The sequence below is a fragment of the Dreissena polymorpha genome, chromosome 5 (genome assembly GCF_020536995.1).
Source record: "Dreissena polymorpha isolate Duluth1 chromosome 5, UMN_Dpol_1.0, whole genome shotgun sequence".
Classification (NCBI taxonomy): domain Eukaryota; kingdom Metazoa; phylum Mollusca; class Bivalvia; order Myida; family Dreissenidae; genus Dreissena; species Dreissena polymorpha.
Genome location: NC_068359.1, coordinates 78,664,852 through 78,681,685, shown reverse-complemented (window position 1 = coordinate 78,681,685; position 16,834 = coordinate 78,664,852). Strand labels below are relative to the sequence as shown.

General features: G+C 36.1%; 1 protein-coding gene across 1 annotated transcript in view; it reads right to left on the bottom strand.

Moving 5' to 3' along the window:
* Positions 1-5,729: 5,729 nt before the first annotated feature.
* Positions 5,730-16,834, bottom strand: part of LOC127881898 (phosphatidylinositol 4,5-bisphosphate 3-kinase catalytic subunit alpha isoform-like) — a 58,295-nt gene continuing 47,190 nt past the window's right edge. The window contains exons 17-22 of the mRNA XM_052430101.1: positions 15,695-15,816; positions 14,742-14,820; positions 14,133-14,300; positions 13,483-13,600; positions 12,227-12,378; positions 5,730-7,432 (exon numbers count right to left, since the gene is read on the bottom strand). Coding sequence (XP_052286061.1) covers positions 7,174-7,432; positions 12,227-12,378; positions 13,483-13,600; positions 14,133-14,300; positions 14,742-14,820; positions 15,695-15,816 — 898 coding nt within the window. The 3' untranslated portion in view covers positions 5,730-7,173. The remainder of the gene's footprint in view (positions 7,433-12,226; positions 12,379-13,482; positions 13,601-14,132; positions 14,301-14,741; positions 14,821-15,694; positions 15,817-16,834) is intronic.

Genomic DNA, 16,834 nt, shown 5'->3' with positions numbered 1-16,834 from the left:
TTGTCTGTAAGCCTTATTCAAGGCACATTGTCTGGCTGGTTTTTTAACACTATTGGACTTTGCACTCTAGGTATGTGATTGTTACAAGAGAGAGCCTTGTCTAAGCGTCCCACCATGTGCATGCCCACATTAGACATTGTCATACCTCATTGATATGTTGTTGCTGATGATTCAGAAAGCCTTTTGCCAGTCTAACTAAAGCCGTCCCGATATGTTTTAGGGCAAAGCTATGCAATTATCAATGCTTTGTAAGTTTCATTCTTTGTTTCCTTCGTTGTATGATATAAAGTCTCAAGTATGTGCGACATATACATGTACATAAATAAGCACTTATATAGATGTCCTTCGATATTTGAAATGCTAAGATATTTACACCTAGCCATAGTGTGTGCTTTCTTTCGTAGATAATTACATTATTTTTATTGCAACATTAGGTAAAAGGAATCTTCCTTCACAAGTTTGTTTCTAGAAGACATTAAACAAATAATTCATAATGAAACCAAATATGTTTCTCTATAGAAGCTTAGGAGAAACCCACTTATTGCTGCTAAAACAAAACTGACCTATTGATAATCCTTTGTAAATCACATCACATAGCAAATGTAATTAATGGAATGAAACTACCATGTGTGGATAAAATGGGCCAGGTTGAAATGGTAAGTGGTTTTTTCCAGTATAGTGCATACTTTGCTATGGCTATTTCCACGGCTTGCAATACGTACAATACTATATCAAACACAGCATTATCACGATTTATTAGCATATCAGCTTTATACAATGTTTTACTCACAGTATACAAGTACAAGTTTCATGTTTTGGCAGTTCAAAAAGCGTTTGAGATGCCCCATGAGTGGTTTTGATCACGTGATCCGTTATGGCTACAAGTGATATGTTAATACATGAATTCCGAAACAACGTGCCACAAAAAGATATTGGCTGCATTTTAAAAATTAAAGTTTGCTTTAACAGAAAGCAAAGATAATGTTTCATTAAACTGGTATAATAGAAGTATCAAACCATTAATTGTTTTTTACCAGCAAACTTTATAAAGCTACTGATCCGGTTATAGCAACTAGACTGTATACCGTACTTTACCGTACTAGCAGTTGTATAACCTCAAATTTTAAAGGTTAATACGCATTATACGGGAAGAAAGGCTATTTTGAGTGTTAACCCATTAATGTCTAGCGTCCCATATTTGGGACAGCTAGGAAATCTGGTCAGTGTTTATTATTTCAGTAATAAGTATACAGTTATCTCTGTTGTGTGGCTGTGCTATCAGTCCTTTGTATCAGGTAACACCAATTAGAGATGAAACAGAAAGAGATTTCATGCATTCATAAGGCTGCATTTGACGACAAGGGGCAATTTTTTCTTGGACTGACGATGGCTAAAAAAAGGTATGTATTTATTTATGCTAAATTTTACCATTTTTATAATAAAGTCAAAATTATAGATTTGTAATATTGAAATATGTGTTTTTTATAATGTATACTAATGGAAATATAAGTATTTACTTATTTTCCCTTGACTTTTTACTAATCAATATGATGTCCCAAATATGGGACGCTAAGCACATATTGTAAAATTGAGATTAAGTATGGTCTGTAAAAATAACAAATGATAATATTTTACAACTACATTTATATAAATTTATGTTAACAGGCTCACTCTAAATGATGTGTTGCATCTTCTTGAAGATGATACAGACTTTCAAGAAGCTGATGTGTTCATGACTGGACCAGAAGATGCTACAAATTGTGATGAGGATAGCGTAGATGAAGACCTCGGGGCAATATAAACAATTTGACAGGGAACCAACTTCTTGCTGATGGTCAGGCCTTGATTGTGGAATGGAATGACAACAACCTTGTATATATGGGCACGAACTGCCACAAAATCACTCCAGTAAACAAGGTCCAGCGTTGGTCAAAACGTAAAAGAAAGATTATAGAATTGCAACAGCCAAACGTTATAGCGGAATACAACAGATGTACAGGAGGTGCTGATCGTATGGATCAAAATATCAACACCTACAGAATTGGTATTCGGATAAACAAATGGTGGTGGGCACTGTTTGCGTTTATCCCGGACATGGTTGTTCAAAATGCATGGGTCCTGTACAGGTTATCCGCTATATATCAGAACCAACCCATGGATCTGCTAGATTTCATGCGGGAAATATGCGCAGAGTACCGGTTGCTGTCAGGCAAGACAGGCGCGACCACTACATTACGCCAAATAACACACAGCTATCTAGAAGGTGTGCCTTTTGTGGCGGAAAGTCAACCCGGATCTGCGTGAAGTGTAATGTTGGACTCCAAGACAGATGTTTCATAGCATTTCATCGCCAGTGATAAGTCGAGATATATATTTCACAATTCATAGACAGGTGATTGGATTGTAATAAACATGCAGAAAATAATACATTCATGCATATTTGGAAGTAAATGTGTCATTACTAAACGATGGAATATATATGAATATTGATATCTTATGTGTCTGGCGTCCCAAATTTGGGACATGACTAAAATTGCATAAAGCAATAATATTCCAATAGTAAATACCATTATAAAGTTGTTAAATAGCATAATTATATAGTTCCTAAAAGTTTTTAATAAAATTGCAAAAAAAAAAATTAATGTGGTCATTAATGGAATTATTTGCGAAAACCAATATATTTTGCTATCGTATATATTCACTGATTAATTGGCCAGTCACTTAATTGGCCTGTTGCGCAATTTTCAATGAGCGACGATTCGCCAGTTTCTTACTTAAATGTTTTCCCTCCATCTCGGCTTTAAGAAAATAATGTGCGAAATACATAATTGAGCATAATAATTAGTTGAGTACACTATAAGAGTATTCTCGAGCACAGTATTTTATGACAGAACAAACATACCCAAAATAACATTATTGTAGATTTGAGTCTAACAAACGTCCACTGTAAAGCGAGGCAAAACAAAGAATGAGAAGATAATGAGGATCAAAACAGATAATTAGGTGTAGAGATCAGGATTTATATATTACGCAATTCCAGATCCATAGAGAGTCAAATGTATCTTACTTTTTGCTGCATTAGCTTCTCCATATATTATACTATTTTTCCGAAATATTTCTAGACAGACCGATGTACAATGGAAAAGTTATTGTGCAATATTAATTATTTACTAAAACGTTGATGTCGTGGTCTATGATTTACAAAAACTGAAAATTACTAATTTAATGCAATTAATTGAAGGAAAACGTAAACTCATTAGTTCAAAAGGCTGGGTATATGCATTTTTGTGTAATTATGGTCAAATTCCTGATGACTTATTTTAATTGTGATACCTTGTTTTGTCAGTATTAAAACCATTATAATTTTGATAATTTTTGGTCACAAAACGAACACATAAAATATTGTAATAACAAACATGACACAATACAAATCACATTAAACCGAATGTAACGGAAAAAACTTCAAATCTGCTGGACAAGTTAAACAACGATAATTATGTGCAATTACCTTTCATTACGAAAGGTTTCGGATCGTTTGGTCCAAACCTTAAGAAATTTCCTGTTACCCTGCAAAAACACAATATAAGATAATACTAAGTTTGTATTTTCAAACTACAATATAACTCTATATTACCATGATGCAAAGTTTCAGTTTAAGTACGTTTTTTTTATTTTGAATTTGCATCAGTGTTGTGTAAACCCCTCCTTTTGTGCTTCAATTCATTGAAATGGAAAGAGTTGCAGTGACCCCTGTAATATATTCATATGAATGTTGCAACATAAAATGTTGTCGAACAAGCGTTGTCATTGTACGTTACCAATGTCCCTGCCAATGAGTACATTGACACAAAGCTTTAAATTGCGAAAAATAAATTATTAAGTATAAACATGCATAAATACTGTAAGGATAATTTTAAAAACTGAGCCTTTAGGCAAATACAATATATTTTTGTAATCCGCCTTGTCATGAGCCAGTTCGTCCGCAATAAGGATTATACAATTTATTATTTCATGTGTTTAGTTTATGAAACAGTTTTGGTGCATTTATACCTTAACCACAAGCGTCCGCAAACATTTACAGAATTCCATGTTACAATTATCTCCATATATTTCCCGTTTTCTATTTGAAATGATCACATTTGTGTTCTATTTTACGGACATTGACAAATATAATGAACACTTTATATTCCTTATTGAATGAATCAAACTCGCAGTCATTTTGGACGCTTGTCTTTTTTTTAATAATTCATCGAGATTGCTTTGTTTGCAATAACGTCTTTTAGTGTTTCAACGAGTAAATAGTTTTCATTGTAAGAACCTTCACCATATGTTTGCGATCAAATGACCACCAAAATAGTATTTGACGTGAACAATTGAAACAAAAGATCGGTTCCGTTCCGCTTGAAGTGTAACATGAAAACGCAAAACCACTATGTGATAGAATAATTGCCTACTATAGAGCTATGCATGTGTATTGAAGCTCGCATAGTTAATCCTTTGCATGGTGGGAAATTTGTCGTCTGCAAAAATGTCGTCTGCTGTATTTCAAAAATTAGCATTTTCTTCGATTTTTTTTTCAAAGAATACTATCAGAACAGCAAACAGTTTGGATCCTGATGAGACGCCACGTTCTGTGGCGTCTCATCTGGATCCAAACTGTTTGCAAAGGCCTTTAAAATTCGGTTCCCGCACTGAAAGGGTTAAAAACACTTGTTTTGTGATGAATCGAAAGTTAAACAATTTACTACCAAATATTTTCATTTAAGAATTTAGATTGTACATTTGTTCGACTTAAGTGAATTGCATACAAAGAATACAAAGGCAATTGAACCAACTCGCTTATTTAACTGTTGTGCAAACACTGCGTAAAACACGCACAACATATGATACTAACCCTTTGCATGCTGGGAAATTTGTCGTCTGCTAAAATGTCGTCTGCTGAATTTCTAAAATTAGCATTTTCTTCGATTTTTTTTCAAATAATATTATCAGAATAGCAAACAGTTTGGATCCTGAAGAGACGCCACGTTCTGTGGCGTCTCATCAGGATCCAAACTGTTTGCAAAGGCGTTCAAAATTAGGTTCCCGCACTGAAAGGGCTAAACAACTTCTGTAGCAAAAGCGAACACAACAAAAAGTTAAATCAAAGCGCCAAAGGCACCGCAGATGTTCGCTCTTTGAATGTTTTTAATATTACAGTCACAGGAAATGAAGTTCGTTTTTTAACGTAGGCCAATCGAATGGCCGCGAAAAATTAAAACACCAATTAATTGTGCCTAATCCAAGTAAAAAGATTTGCACATTTATATATGGCATAATAATATTTTGGGGTTGGATTTTTTACTGGTTTTATGTCAGTCATAGCATTGCGGTCAGTTACTCACACTGTTTGGACTGTCCTAGCATTGCGGTCAGTTACACTGTTTGGACTGTCATTGCGGTCAGTTACTCACACTGTTTGGACTGTCCAAGCGTATGTACAGTTCCACAGATCTTAGTGAATATAATCATAAGCAGGAAACCTACAAACTTCTTTGCTTGAATCAGATATGATTCATGATAAGTCATGACCGAATCACATACACATTATTTTGCCATATTATATCAAAATGTACTTTATTCAAGCACATCTTCATTAGATATCTAAAAAGGTGTCATGATTTGTTCATTTATTTACAATATATTTTCAACAAAACAAAATACTCTTTTGGGAAGATAACAAAACCAACTAAATTTAATGCACAATTTAATTATCTGAATAAAATGTACAGAACATAGTATTACGTATGAACGTGTGATTACAGAATACAATATGGCTACAAAATAAATTATAATGAATAATGAATAAATCACGGAGCGTATATTGTCTCATCTAGAGTCCATGAATAAATGAACAAAATTAAAGGTAGTCAACCCCTACCCATTCATTAACAATACATCACAGATCTGTATGAAATAGTACAATTGTCAGTGGCACAATGTCATTAAAGGTAGGGGAAAATCCTTACCAGATCAAAGAGTTCTGGCAAAAAAACATTATCTTATAATATCAATGAGCTAGATCTTTGAATATTATCTTAAAATTTCAACCAATAAGGATCAAGCACAAATAATTTAAAGAACCTTATTGGTCAAATTTTCAAGTTAAGGCAAACTTTAACCGTGTGATCATTTGCATTCTTCCTCAACTGAGCACTTTTAAACACATAATTATAATCAATAATTAAGGAAAAGTATGTGAACACAAACAAATAAAATTCAAACAAGAAATAAGAAGGCCATGACCAGGGCTGAAAAACTCACATGAGTACAAGAGTTTTAATGATCAAATAATTGGCCTGGTGACCTGATTTTTGACCCCACATAATCCTGATTCAAAAATGGCCTTGCCATTGTCAAGATAAACGTTCTGACTAAATGTAATCAAGGTTGAATCAGTAACCTGGCATCTATACTGTTAACAAGCTTTTTCTAAGCATTGACATCATGACCTAGTTTTTTACCTAAAATGAAGCTATTACTAGATATTGCTAAATATCCTGACCATGTTCCATTAATATTGAGTTATACATGGCCACTACATTGGTAGCCAGTTTTTTCTAAAACTTGACCTAGTTACCTAGTTTTTGAACTCCTGTGACCCTGTCTTCGACACTACATTCAACAAGAGATTCAACAAGTGACCTAGTTTTTGGACAGTAGGTATCAATTTCTTTAAAATCTTATAAACCTAATAAATATTTTACCTCATATTGTGAAATATCCACTTTTTATTTACCTGCCTATTTTGCTTTCATGATACATGTAATGATAAGAATCGGTCACTTAAGAAAAAAAATAAGAAAAACAGCACAATGGATAATACTATTGTCAATCTTTAGGAATATCCTGGAGTCTTTCATCGTTTATTTTTGCTAAAAGTGCGTCATGGCTAGCAATTTTCCTCCGATCTTTTTTCTTGTTGAAGATCTTGCACACATTTCTGATTCTTTTGATTGGATAATATATAGATCTCTGGAGTTTTTACTTTGATGAAACTCTGTCAATTAATTACTGAATAAATAAATCTTAGATCTAAATGATTTGACCCGTTTGTGAAAATCGCCCCCCCCCCTCAACAAAAAATCACATTATTCACCCTCCAAAAATATCACCATACAATGAACACAAATGCTAGTTTTTGAGCTTGTGGAACATCCAGTCCACCTTTGTGGTCCACTGTCCCTTGTACGCCATGTGCAGCTGCTGCTGAAAGTACATGACTGCCTCCTCCTCGGTTTTCTCTACTGCAAGCGTCTTGCGCACGTAGCTGATGTCGTCAAGGGACTGGAGCTCTGGTATCCCGCAAGACAGCATCATGGTCAGCAGGTTGATAATGAGGTCTGACTGCTTGCGTAGCTCCACGTAGGCCTTTAGGCAGAGGAGCTGAAAGCTGTGAACGGAGAGGTGGATACAATTTTAGTAATGGTATTTTTCAGAGGGGGTAATCACGTGACAAACAAGATGGAGACTTCCATGACGAGGCAGGTATTTTTCGTCGTTTAATACCCTTTATTACTTGTATTTTTTTTTATTCCGCTCACTTTCCAGCTATATTAGGAAGACAGTTGTTTGCTTTTATTTCATAGTAATATTCCCTCTACATCTCGACTTTAACCGGTGTGAAATTTCTTAGCGGGATGACCTTATTAGAGCTCCGCTAAGAAAATTTGCGGGGAGTAAAGTCGAGATATAATGCGAATTTAAAAACAAAATAAACGTTTATCACCTTTTTACTGATATGGCTGGAAAGTGAGCATTATTTAAACAATAAACAGAAGTAACTAGAGCTTTGTCACAGACATGACGTACACCCCCACGTGCCGCATTGACACAGAACGTGCCGCATTGACACAGACTATTTTGCATGCTGTCTTCACAAAACAAGAGAATCAAATTTATGGCGATTTTTAAGAATTATAATGCCATTATCCTTTATGGCCATTTTGACCTTTGAACTCTTGAATTCTTTCGCATGAAGTGCCGTCCAAATTTATGGCCATTTTTTTACTTTTTAACTCCAAGTGTGACCTAGACCTTGAAGTTATCGACATAATTCTTTCGAATGACACATCCTCCAATGATTGTGAACAAATGTACCAGGTATTTTTAAAATCTCACAATAAATGACATAGTTATGGTCCGGATAAGATCATTTATGGCCATTTTTGACCTTTGAACTCACAGTGTTACCTTGATGTTGCAGATATCGACGTAATTCTTTCGCCCGACACACCATCCAATAATTGTGAACAAATGTGCCAAATGATTTTAAAATCTCACAATAAACAACATAGTTATGGCCCGGACAAGCTCATTCATGGCCATTTTTGACCTTTGAACTCAAAGTATGACCTTGACCTTGGAGTTATCAACGTAATTCTTTCGTGCAACACACCGTCCAATGATGGTGAACAAATATGCCAAATGATTTCTAAATCTCACAATGAACCACATAGTTATGGCCTGGACAAGCTCATTTATGGCCATTTTTGACCTTTGAACTCAAAGTATGACCTTGACCTTGGAGATATCGACGTAATTCTTTCGCACGACACACCGTCCAATGATGGTGAACATATATGCCAAATGATATTAAAATCTCACAATGAACGACATAGTTATGGCCCAGACAAGCTCATTTATGGCCATTTTTGACCTTTGAACTCAAAGTATGACCTTGACCTTGGAGTTATCGATGTAATTCTTTGGCACGACACACAGTCCAATGATGGTGAACATATATGCCAAATGATTTTAAAATCTCACAATGAACGACATAGTTATGGCCCGGACAAGCTCATTTATGGCAATTTTTTACCTTTGAACTCAAAGAATGACCTTGACCTTGGAGATATAGATGTAATTCTTTCGCGCGACACACCGTCCAATGATGGTGAACAAATGTGCCAAATGATTTTTAAATCTCACAATGAACGACATAGTTATTGCCCAGACAAGCTCATTGATGGCCATCTTTAATCTTTGAACTCAGAGTGTGACCTTGACCTTCGAGATATCGACGTAATTCTTGCGCGCGACACACCGTCCCATGATGGTGAACAAATTAGCCAAATGATTTTAAAATCTCACAATAAATGATAAAGTTATGGCCCTGACAAGCATTTGACCCTCGAACTCCAAGTGTGACCTTGACCTTGGCGATATCAACGTACTTTTTTCACGCGACACACCGTCCCATGATGGTGAACAAATGTACCAAGTTATTTTAAAATCTAATGATAAATGACATAGTTATGGTCTGGACAAACTTTCGGTTTTAAACACACTAAGTGACCTCGTGACCTAGTTTTTGACCGGCATGACCCATATTCAAACTTGACCAATACATCATCAAGATACAACTTGTGACCAAGTTTGGTGAAGATCGGATGAAACTTTGGGACAGACCGCAGGGGGTTTTTTTAGCGCAAGGGGAAGACGCTGGACGCTGGGTAAAAGGGGAAAATCGAGCGCGAAAGAGACATATTTGGGGAAAAAATAAAAACTGTTCATTTGAATGTATATAACTCACCTACAGACTTCAGGTTTTTTTTAAGAAAAAGAGGCATGTCTCTGACCTTTTTGTTCTTAAACACATGAACAAGTATGATATTAAAGTCAAAGTCCTAAATAAAGTTGCAGGTGTAGATCTAATAATGGGAAATGTTTTCAACTGGGGCCAGGGAACGATGTCAATATTATGATTTCAATTTCATGATGAATGGGTTGAGGATCTAGATCTGCTACACTATTGGAAGGGAAAGGTGCGGCAGCTGCCGATTGTCTACTTTCACTTTCACAATAATCTGACAGTATTAATCGATGTTGATTACATGTACCTCCGAATCCTGCTGGGTTTCAACGCTTTTTGATGATTCATTCTTAAAAAATGCGTCAACGCAATTAATATTTTCTGAGTCCGAACGTTTGATTTTGTTGGTGTATGAACGCCAATTGTGAGACTTTTTTCTGTTTTAACGTTTAGGTGGCAGGGGATATATCAGTGAAAGGGGGGTCCATCAGTGAAAGGGGGGGTCCATGAAAATTACATATCTTTAGGGTAGGTGTTACCTATGGTCTTTAAAAATCAATTAGGTATTTATAAGATGTATTTCTTGTGTTAGGTTGTAGAAAGAATGTCTCAAAATTTTGGAAAAAAACATTAAAACTAGCCACAGCTCCCTAGCAAGGAAATTTTGAATCTTCAAAAAGGAGGTTTTCACTTTTGTCGGAAGTCAATATTTCACGCTGCAGAAACAGAACAAAACATTGAAGGTAAATTGTGAAAAATCTAAACATATGGGAGACACTTTTCTAGGTAAATAAACAAAGCACAGGGATGAAATTAATGAGTAATGTAGCCAAAACAAGGATTGCATTCTGTTTGAATGTTCAGTGCATGCCATGAAATGGGTCAAATTTCTCAATTTTTCATTAAAAATGAGGTGGGTGGGGGGAAAGATCAAGGGCCGTTGTTTCACAAGTGAAGAAGCCAGCCTTGTCTTTGGTTGTATTTTCAATGTATATTGCCTATGCTATGACACTGACACAAAAAGGCTTTCTTGTGTCACTTTCTGTTTTGATGCAATGGATTTGACTGTTTGCGGCCTTTCGGAACTCGAACTTTGGTCAAAAATATATCCCCTGCCCCCTTATATCTTGGCTTTCACATAACCCGGATGAAAATTTGACTGGTTTCCGGTAATTAATTGACGAAACACCCTTCTCGCGCAAGACCAGAGTCCAGTAAAATAGTAACATGATTAATACGATTAGTTGCCCGGTTTCCATGATGTAATTTAAGAGCTATATATAGAATCACTGGGATTCCCAAATTTGAGTGTTCGTCGGGTGAGAGAGAGAGCGAGATCGTTGTACATGGTACAAATTGGATAAGTGTCGACTTCCCAAAAGAAAAACAACCATTTCTTTGAGGGTAAAATATTATATTTTGGTGAAAAATTATATTTTTGGAGGGGAAATGGTATTTTTAGAGGAAACATTCTGGTAGGGGAAGACGCCGAATATCGGCGTCACTTTCTTCGTAAAAAAAACCCCTGGACCGACAAAGTGACTCCTTCCTATATAGCACCCATTATCAATGGCAATGGGGGTATAATAAAGGGTATAAAACAGCGAATAATAACTGTCTCGGCATGGACCTCGCCATCTTGACTATCACGTGATTACCCCCTCTGATTTTAAAGTGTCGGAATTATTTTTAAGTGTCATTGCTCTTTTAAAGGTTTAGAACTACTTTAAAGTGTCAGGACTATTTGTTTTTAAATAAATTTCAGCACTATATTTAAGAGCCAATGCTAGTTTATATTGTCTGAGCAATTTATGGTGTAAAAGCTATTTTATATAATGTCATAGTTTATTTTTAATAATGTTGGAGCTATTTAAAAGGGGCCTTTTCACATTTTGGCAAATTGACAAAATTTAAAAAAGTTGTTTCAGATTCGCAAATTTTCGATTTAGTTATGATATTTGTGAGGAAATAGTAATACTGAACATTTACCATGCTCTAATATAACCATTATATGCATCTTTTGACGATTTAAAAACCTGAAAATAATAAAGCGTTGCAACGCGAAACAATTGAATAATTTGGAGAGCTCTGTTGTTGTCACTATATTTTGTGAACCTAAGATGATTGCTTATATAAAGTATAAAATACTTCTGACATTGTGTGAAGAAGAATGGTTGAGGGATCTAAGTTGGAGACTTTTTTCGCCAGGATTCCAGGGGTCAGTGGTTCGAGCCCTGTTGAGGGTTACTTTTTTTTCTTTTTTTAATTTTATTCTTGATTTTTTACTGGAGCTTTTAAGAGCAAATGTTTACATCTATCAATATAAAACATTTAATGACAAACTTCAAAACATGCCAAAATCTGTGAAAAGGCCCCTTTAAAGTGTCACAGCTATTATAGTCAGAACTTTTGCATCGTGTGAGGACTTATATTTTATGTATATAGTAATGTTTAGGTTTAAACATGCTTTTAAGATACAAATACAATTGCTGGAAAATTAGAAGTGAGAAGTTCATAATGTTGTTGTTAATTTATATTCTTGTTATCAACTTTGTTTCACTATTTTTGCAAAAAAATGTAATACAAACTGGGAATAAAAAAAGATCAACAGATAAATATGAAAATTCGAAGCATAAGAGCATAAACTCTTACTCTTTAAACTCGTCCGATTTCTGTGGTTGGTCCCGACCCTTGGCTATCACATACACAAAGTCTTCTGTAAGCACAAATGGCACCCGCTCACGGTTGATGCCAAACTTCTTCTTCTTGTGATTCAAGAAGTGTCCGAAATCAATGTGAAAAACCTGAAATAAAATTAGGAGCATAATGAAGTTTTTTATTTGTATTTCTGATCTCTGAAAAGTAATCTTGAGGACACCTCTTAGTTAAGTTTGAAAGCTGAAAACAAAGGCTGCCCCATTTCCAGATTCCCCCAATTAAATAATAAGTCTACAACTAAAATACAAGTGGGCCCAGGTGCATAACAATACCTATTGGTGCATCTAAACAAATATTTTTGGGGCATTGATTTGTCTCTTGAAAATTAACGAAAGAGGTAGCTGCAGATTAAATTCCCGCTCTTGTTGTGATCTCTAGATCTTACCAGACATGGCTCACATGAGTATCCCATTAACCCTTTACCACTTAGATACGTATAAAGCCCTTTACCACTTAGATACGTATTTAACCCTTTACCACTTAGATACGTATTTAACCCTTTACCACTTAGATACGTATTTAACCCTTTACCACTTAGATACGTATTTAACCCTTTACCACTTAGATACGCATTTAACCCTTTACCACTTAGATACGTATTTAACCCTTTACCACTTAGATACGTATTTAACCCTTTACCACTTAGATACGCATTTAACCCTTTACCACTTAGATACGTATTTAACCCTTTACCACTTAGATACGTATTTAACCCTTTACCACTTAGATACGCATTTAACCCTTTACCACTTAGATACGTATTTAACCCTTTACCACTTAGATACGTATTTAACCCTTTACCACTTAGAAACGTATTTAACCCTTTACCACTTAGATACGTATTTAACCCTTTACCACTTAGATACGTATTTTGACGCATTTGTAGTTCCTAAGAAAGTAACATTTAATTTAATACCTTTCTTACTATATTCAAGTTTTAAAGGCTTCATTTCCAACCCTTTGTTACTGATGAGCAGCAAACAGCATAAAACCTGAACAGACTGCCAGTCTGTTCTAGTTTTATGCTGGTTGCAAAAGCCATTTTCACTTTGCTTCTTATGTGGAAAAGGGTTAAAACAAATGCTATTGCAACATAGCTTAAATACTGGGTACATACTAAAATAAGTAGTTTTTATAGACGTTGGATGCTTAAATTGTCCATAATACCCATAATAGACGTATTGACTTACTCTTCCATCCTTTGCACACATGATATTCTCGGAATGTCGGTCCCCGATGCCGAGAACGAAGGTGGCGATACAGTACCCGGCACAGGAACGTCTGAACACATCAATGGCCGCCTCGTACCTGATAAGGATAGAACAAAACATTCAAATAACCCACACATTTTGTATCATTTTTCCTGGAACATTGTTTACTAACCAGTAGAGGTGTATTAGTCATTTGGGCCTCGTTCTGGGAAGTTTGAAAGTAAGATACCTTGACAGAACATTGTAAAGGTATATCTCTATCCAAACTGAAATTATTGAGCCTAAGCACATTTTAGAAACATTGACCTTGATCTTTACCCATCAAACGCCTAAACTAACTTTCCAAGAAACCACTTGTCTGACACCTACTGCCCCGCAGCCTGGCTCCCAACCAAGCATTTCCCAATCTAATAACCAGGATTTAAAATATATATATATATAAAACCTGGTTAACATCTTGTAAGTCTTGATTAATTTTGTTACAAAACTTTTTTAACAATGTGTATCATAATTTTTCCACATGATCCTAAACATGAAAGAGATGGATTTAATTGGGGAAAAAATGGAAATGAAACTTCAAGTTTAAGTATTATTTTTGCTACCATAGATAAGTTTATATGATGGCTTACCTTTCAATGTTTTGGTTCTTGATCCAGCTATGTAGAGCCTTAGAGCCCAGCTGCAGGGAGGCCTTGGCCCCTGATTTCTCCTGAATCTTCATAATGGTGTCAGAGTTACGCACGGCCTCTATCAACCCCACGTCTTGACCGCTGGCCAGACAGCTGTAGGGGGTCATCCTGTAAGGCAAAGTGTTGTACAAAGGCTACACCAGGGCCTTTACAAAACATAGGTTATAACCCTCTCCCACTCAGGAGCAAAGTGGACATGGCTATGTGCAAACAGCATAAAAGTAGAACAGCCAGTAAATCACTCGCAGTCTGTTCAGGTTTTACGCTGTATGCTGCTCATCAGTATCTAATGTATGTTACACCAAATGATGAAATGTAAAGTACTATCCTTTGTCTACTTTCTAAAATCACATTGTAATATCAAATCTTATTTGTGAATGAGCAAAATTACTTTCAAGTCAGATTTTCAAGTCTTTTAATTTATCCTTCTCACTTGGCTATTGTATCTCAACAATATTTTTAGATAACAAATAGTCCATTGCAAACTTTCATGCAATGAGTCTAGACCATTTTTCATAGTGCTTCCACTTTGACTATCAGTGTATATACCTAAGATCCAGTCCAGCAGCCTTCCATATGGAGTCCATGACACTGATCAGCTGAATGGTCAACATGTCCTGTCGCAGATCTGTGGATACCAAACATAAACCAGTCATAACCAGTTCCCACTAAGAAGTTAAGTGGACATGGTCAACATGTCCTGTCGCAGATCTGTGGATACCAAACATAAACCAGTCATAACCCGTTCCCACTAAGAAGTAAAGTGGACATGGTCAACATGTCCTGTCGCAGATCTGTGGATACCAAACATAAACCAGTCATAACCCGTTCCCACTAAGAAGTAAAGTGGACATGGCTATGCGCAAAAAGCATCAAAGCAGAACAGCCTGCGAGAAACTTGCAGTCTGGTCAGGTTTTAAGACTGTATGCTGCTGATCGATATCTAAAGGCTGGAAATGAAGCCTTTATAACTTAAATCTTGTATAAAGGTCTTCAATTAAATTTAACTTTCTAAGGGACTACAGATGCATCATTTTTTTTTATCTAAGTGGTAAAGAGATAAACAGAACATAGAGAGAGGGAAGAGACCCCCCCACCCCCCACATTTTTCCTATAGGGAACGCAAAACTATGTTCAAAAGATTTTCTCCACTAAGCAAACAGGGGAAGCACACTAATAGGAATGCTTGCAAAAATTTTAAAAATCAGTAATCAACATGATTCATAAAGATAAAAAATGTTATTTAGCCTCCATATGGAAAAGGCTTTTATGCATGTGCATAATGTGTCATCCTAGATTAGCAAGCTCAGTCTGCACAGGCTTATCAGGGACAACACTTTCTGCATTTATAGCATTTTTGTTTTAAGGAAGTATCACTAACAGGCCCATTAACAGACTGCACAAGCTAATCTGGGATGACACTTTACACATTTGCATAAAGCCTTGTTTTCCCCAAGCCAGACACTATTTGAACCTCCAGAACTATACAGCAAAACACTTGCCATCGCCATTTTTAAAAAGGATGGTGTAGGTCTTCTCCCAGAGGTCGGCCAGGGGGTCTGTGTTGATCCAGACCATCCAGAGGGGCTTCTTCTTGGACATCTTCACCTGGCACTGCTCATAGCTGCAAAATACCAATTACACACACAATGTATATACCTTACCACCATCAAAAGCCGTGGTTGCATTTTAAGCTAAAATGACCTTGACCTTGTAGTGACTGACCGCAATAATTATGTAAGACTTTCTCAAAATTAATGAACTCCATTTTATCCCACTTTTACAGCGAATTTGGTTGATTAAAGCCCCGTTGATTAAATATCATCTTCAATTAACGGCAGGAAATGACGTCAATATTTGGACGAAATGACGTCATAAATCCAGCGAAATTATCCGGTCAAACTAATTTTGTTTAAAAACAAAAAAGTTTACAAAATAAATTGTTTTCTAAGCCTCGCATGATAAACCTGATCCATAACCAACACTAACCTATTATTCTCTATTTAAACAAGTTTTAAGCATTGTATTATATTAATTGATGTGTTATATAAAACAAAGCATGGTTTCTGCAACTTTTATACTTGGGAATCATCCATCAATTTGCAATCTTTATAACTGCATATTTTTCAAATTTGCCTTGCTCTGTGAAAACGGGGCTTAATGTTTATGTCTACAGTGTTGTCACAAATAAGCACATGCAGTGTGCACAGGCTAATCAGGGACAACACTTTCTGAGTTAACAGTATTTTGTTTAAAGACTCTCATTAGCAAAAACCCAGTTTAGGAGGGAGGGGAGGTTAGTCTTACCTGACATTGCCTAGCTATGACTGCTGTACAGGGAGGGGAGGTTAGTCTTACATGACATTGCCTAGTCTATGACTGCTGTACAGGGAGGGGAGGTTAGTCTTACCTGACATTGCCAAGTCTATGACTGCTGTACAGGGAGGGGAGGTTAATCTTACATGACATTGCCAAGTCTATGACTGCTGTACAGGGAGGGGAGGTTAGTCTTACCTGACATTGCCTAGCTATGACTGCTGTACAGGGAGGGGAGGTTAGTCTTACCTGACATTGCCTAGCTATGACTGCTGTACAGGGAGGGGAGGTTAATCTTACCTGACATTGTCAAGTCTATGACTGCT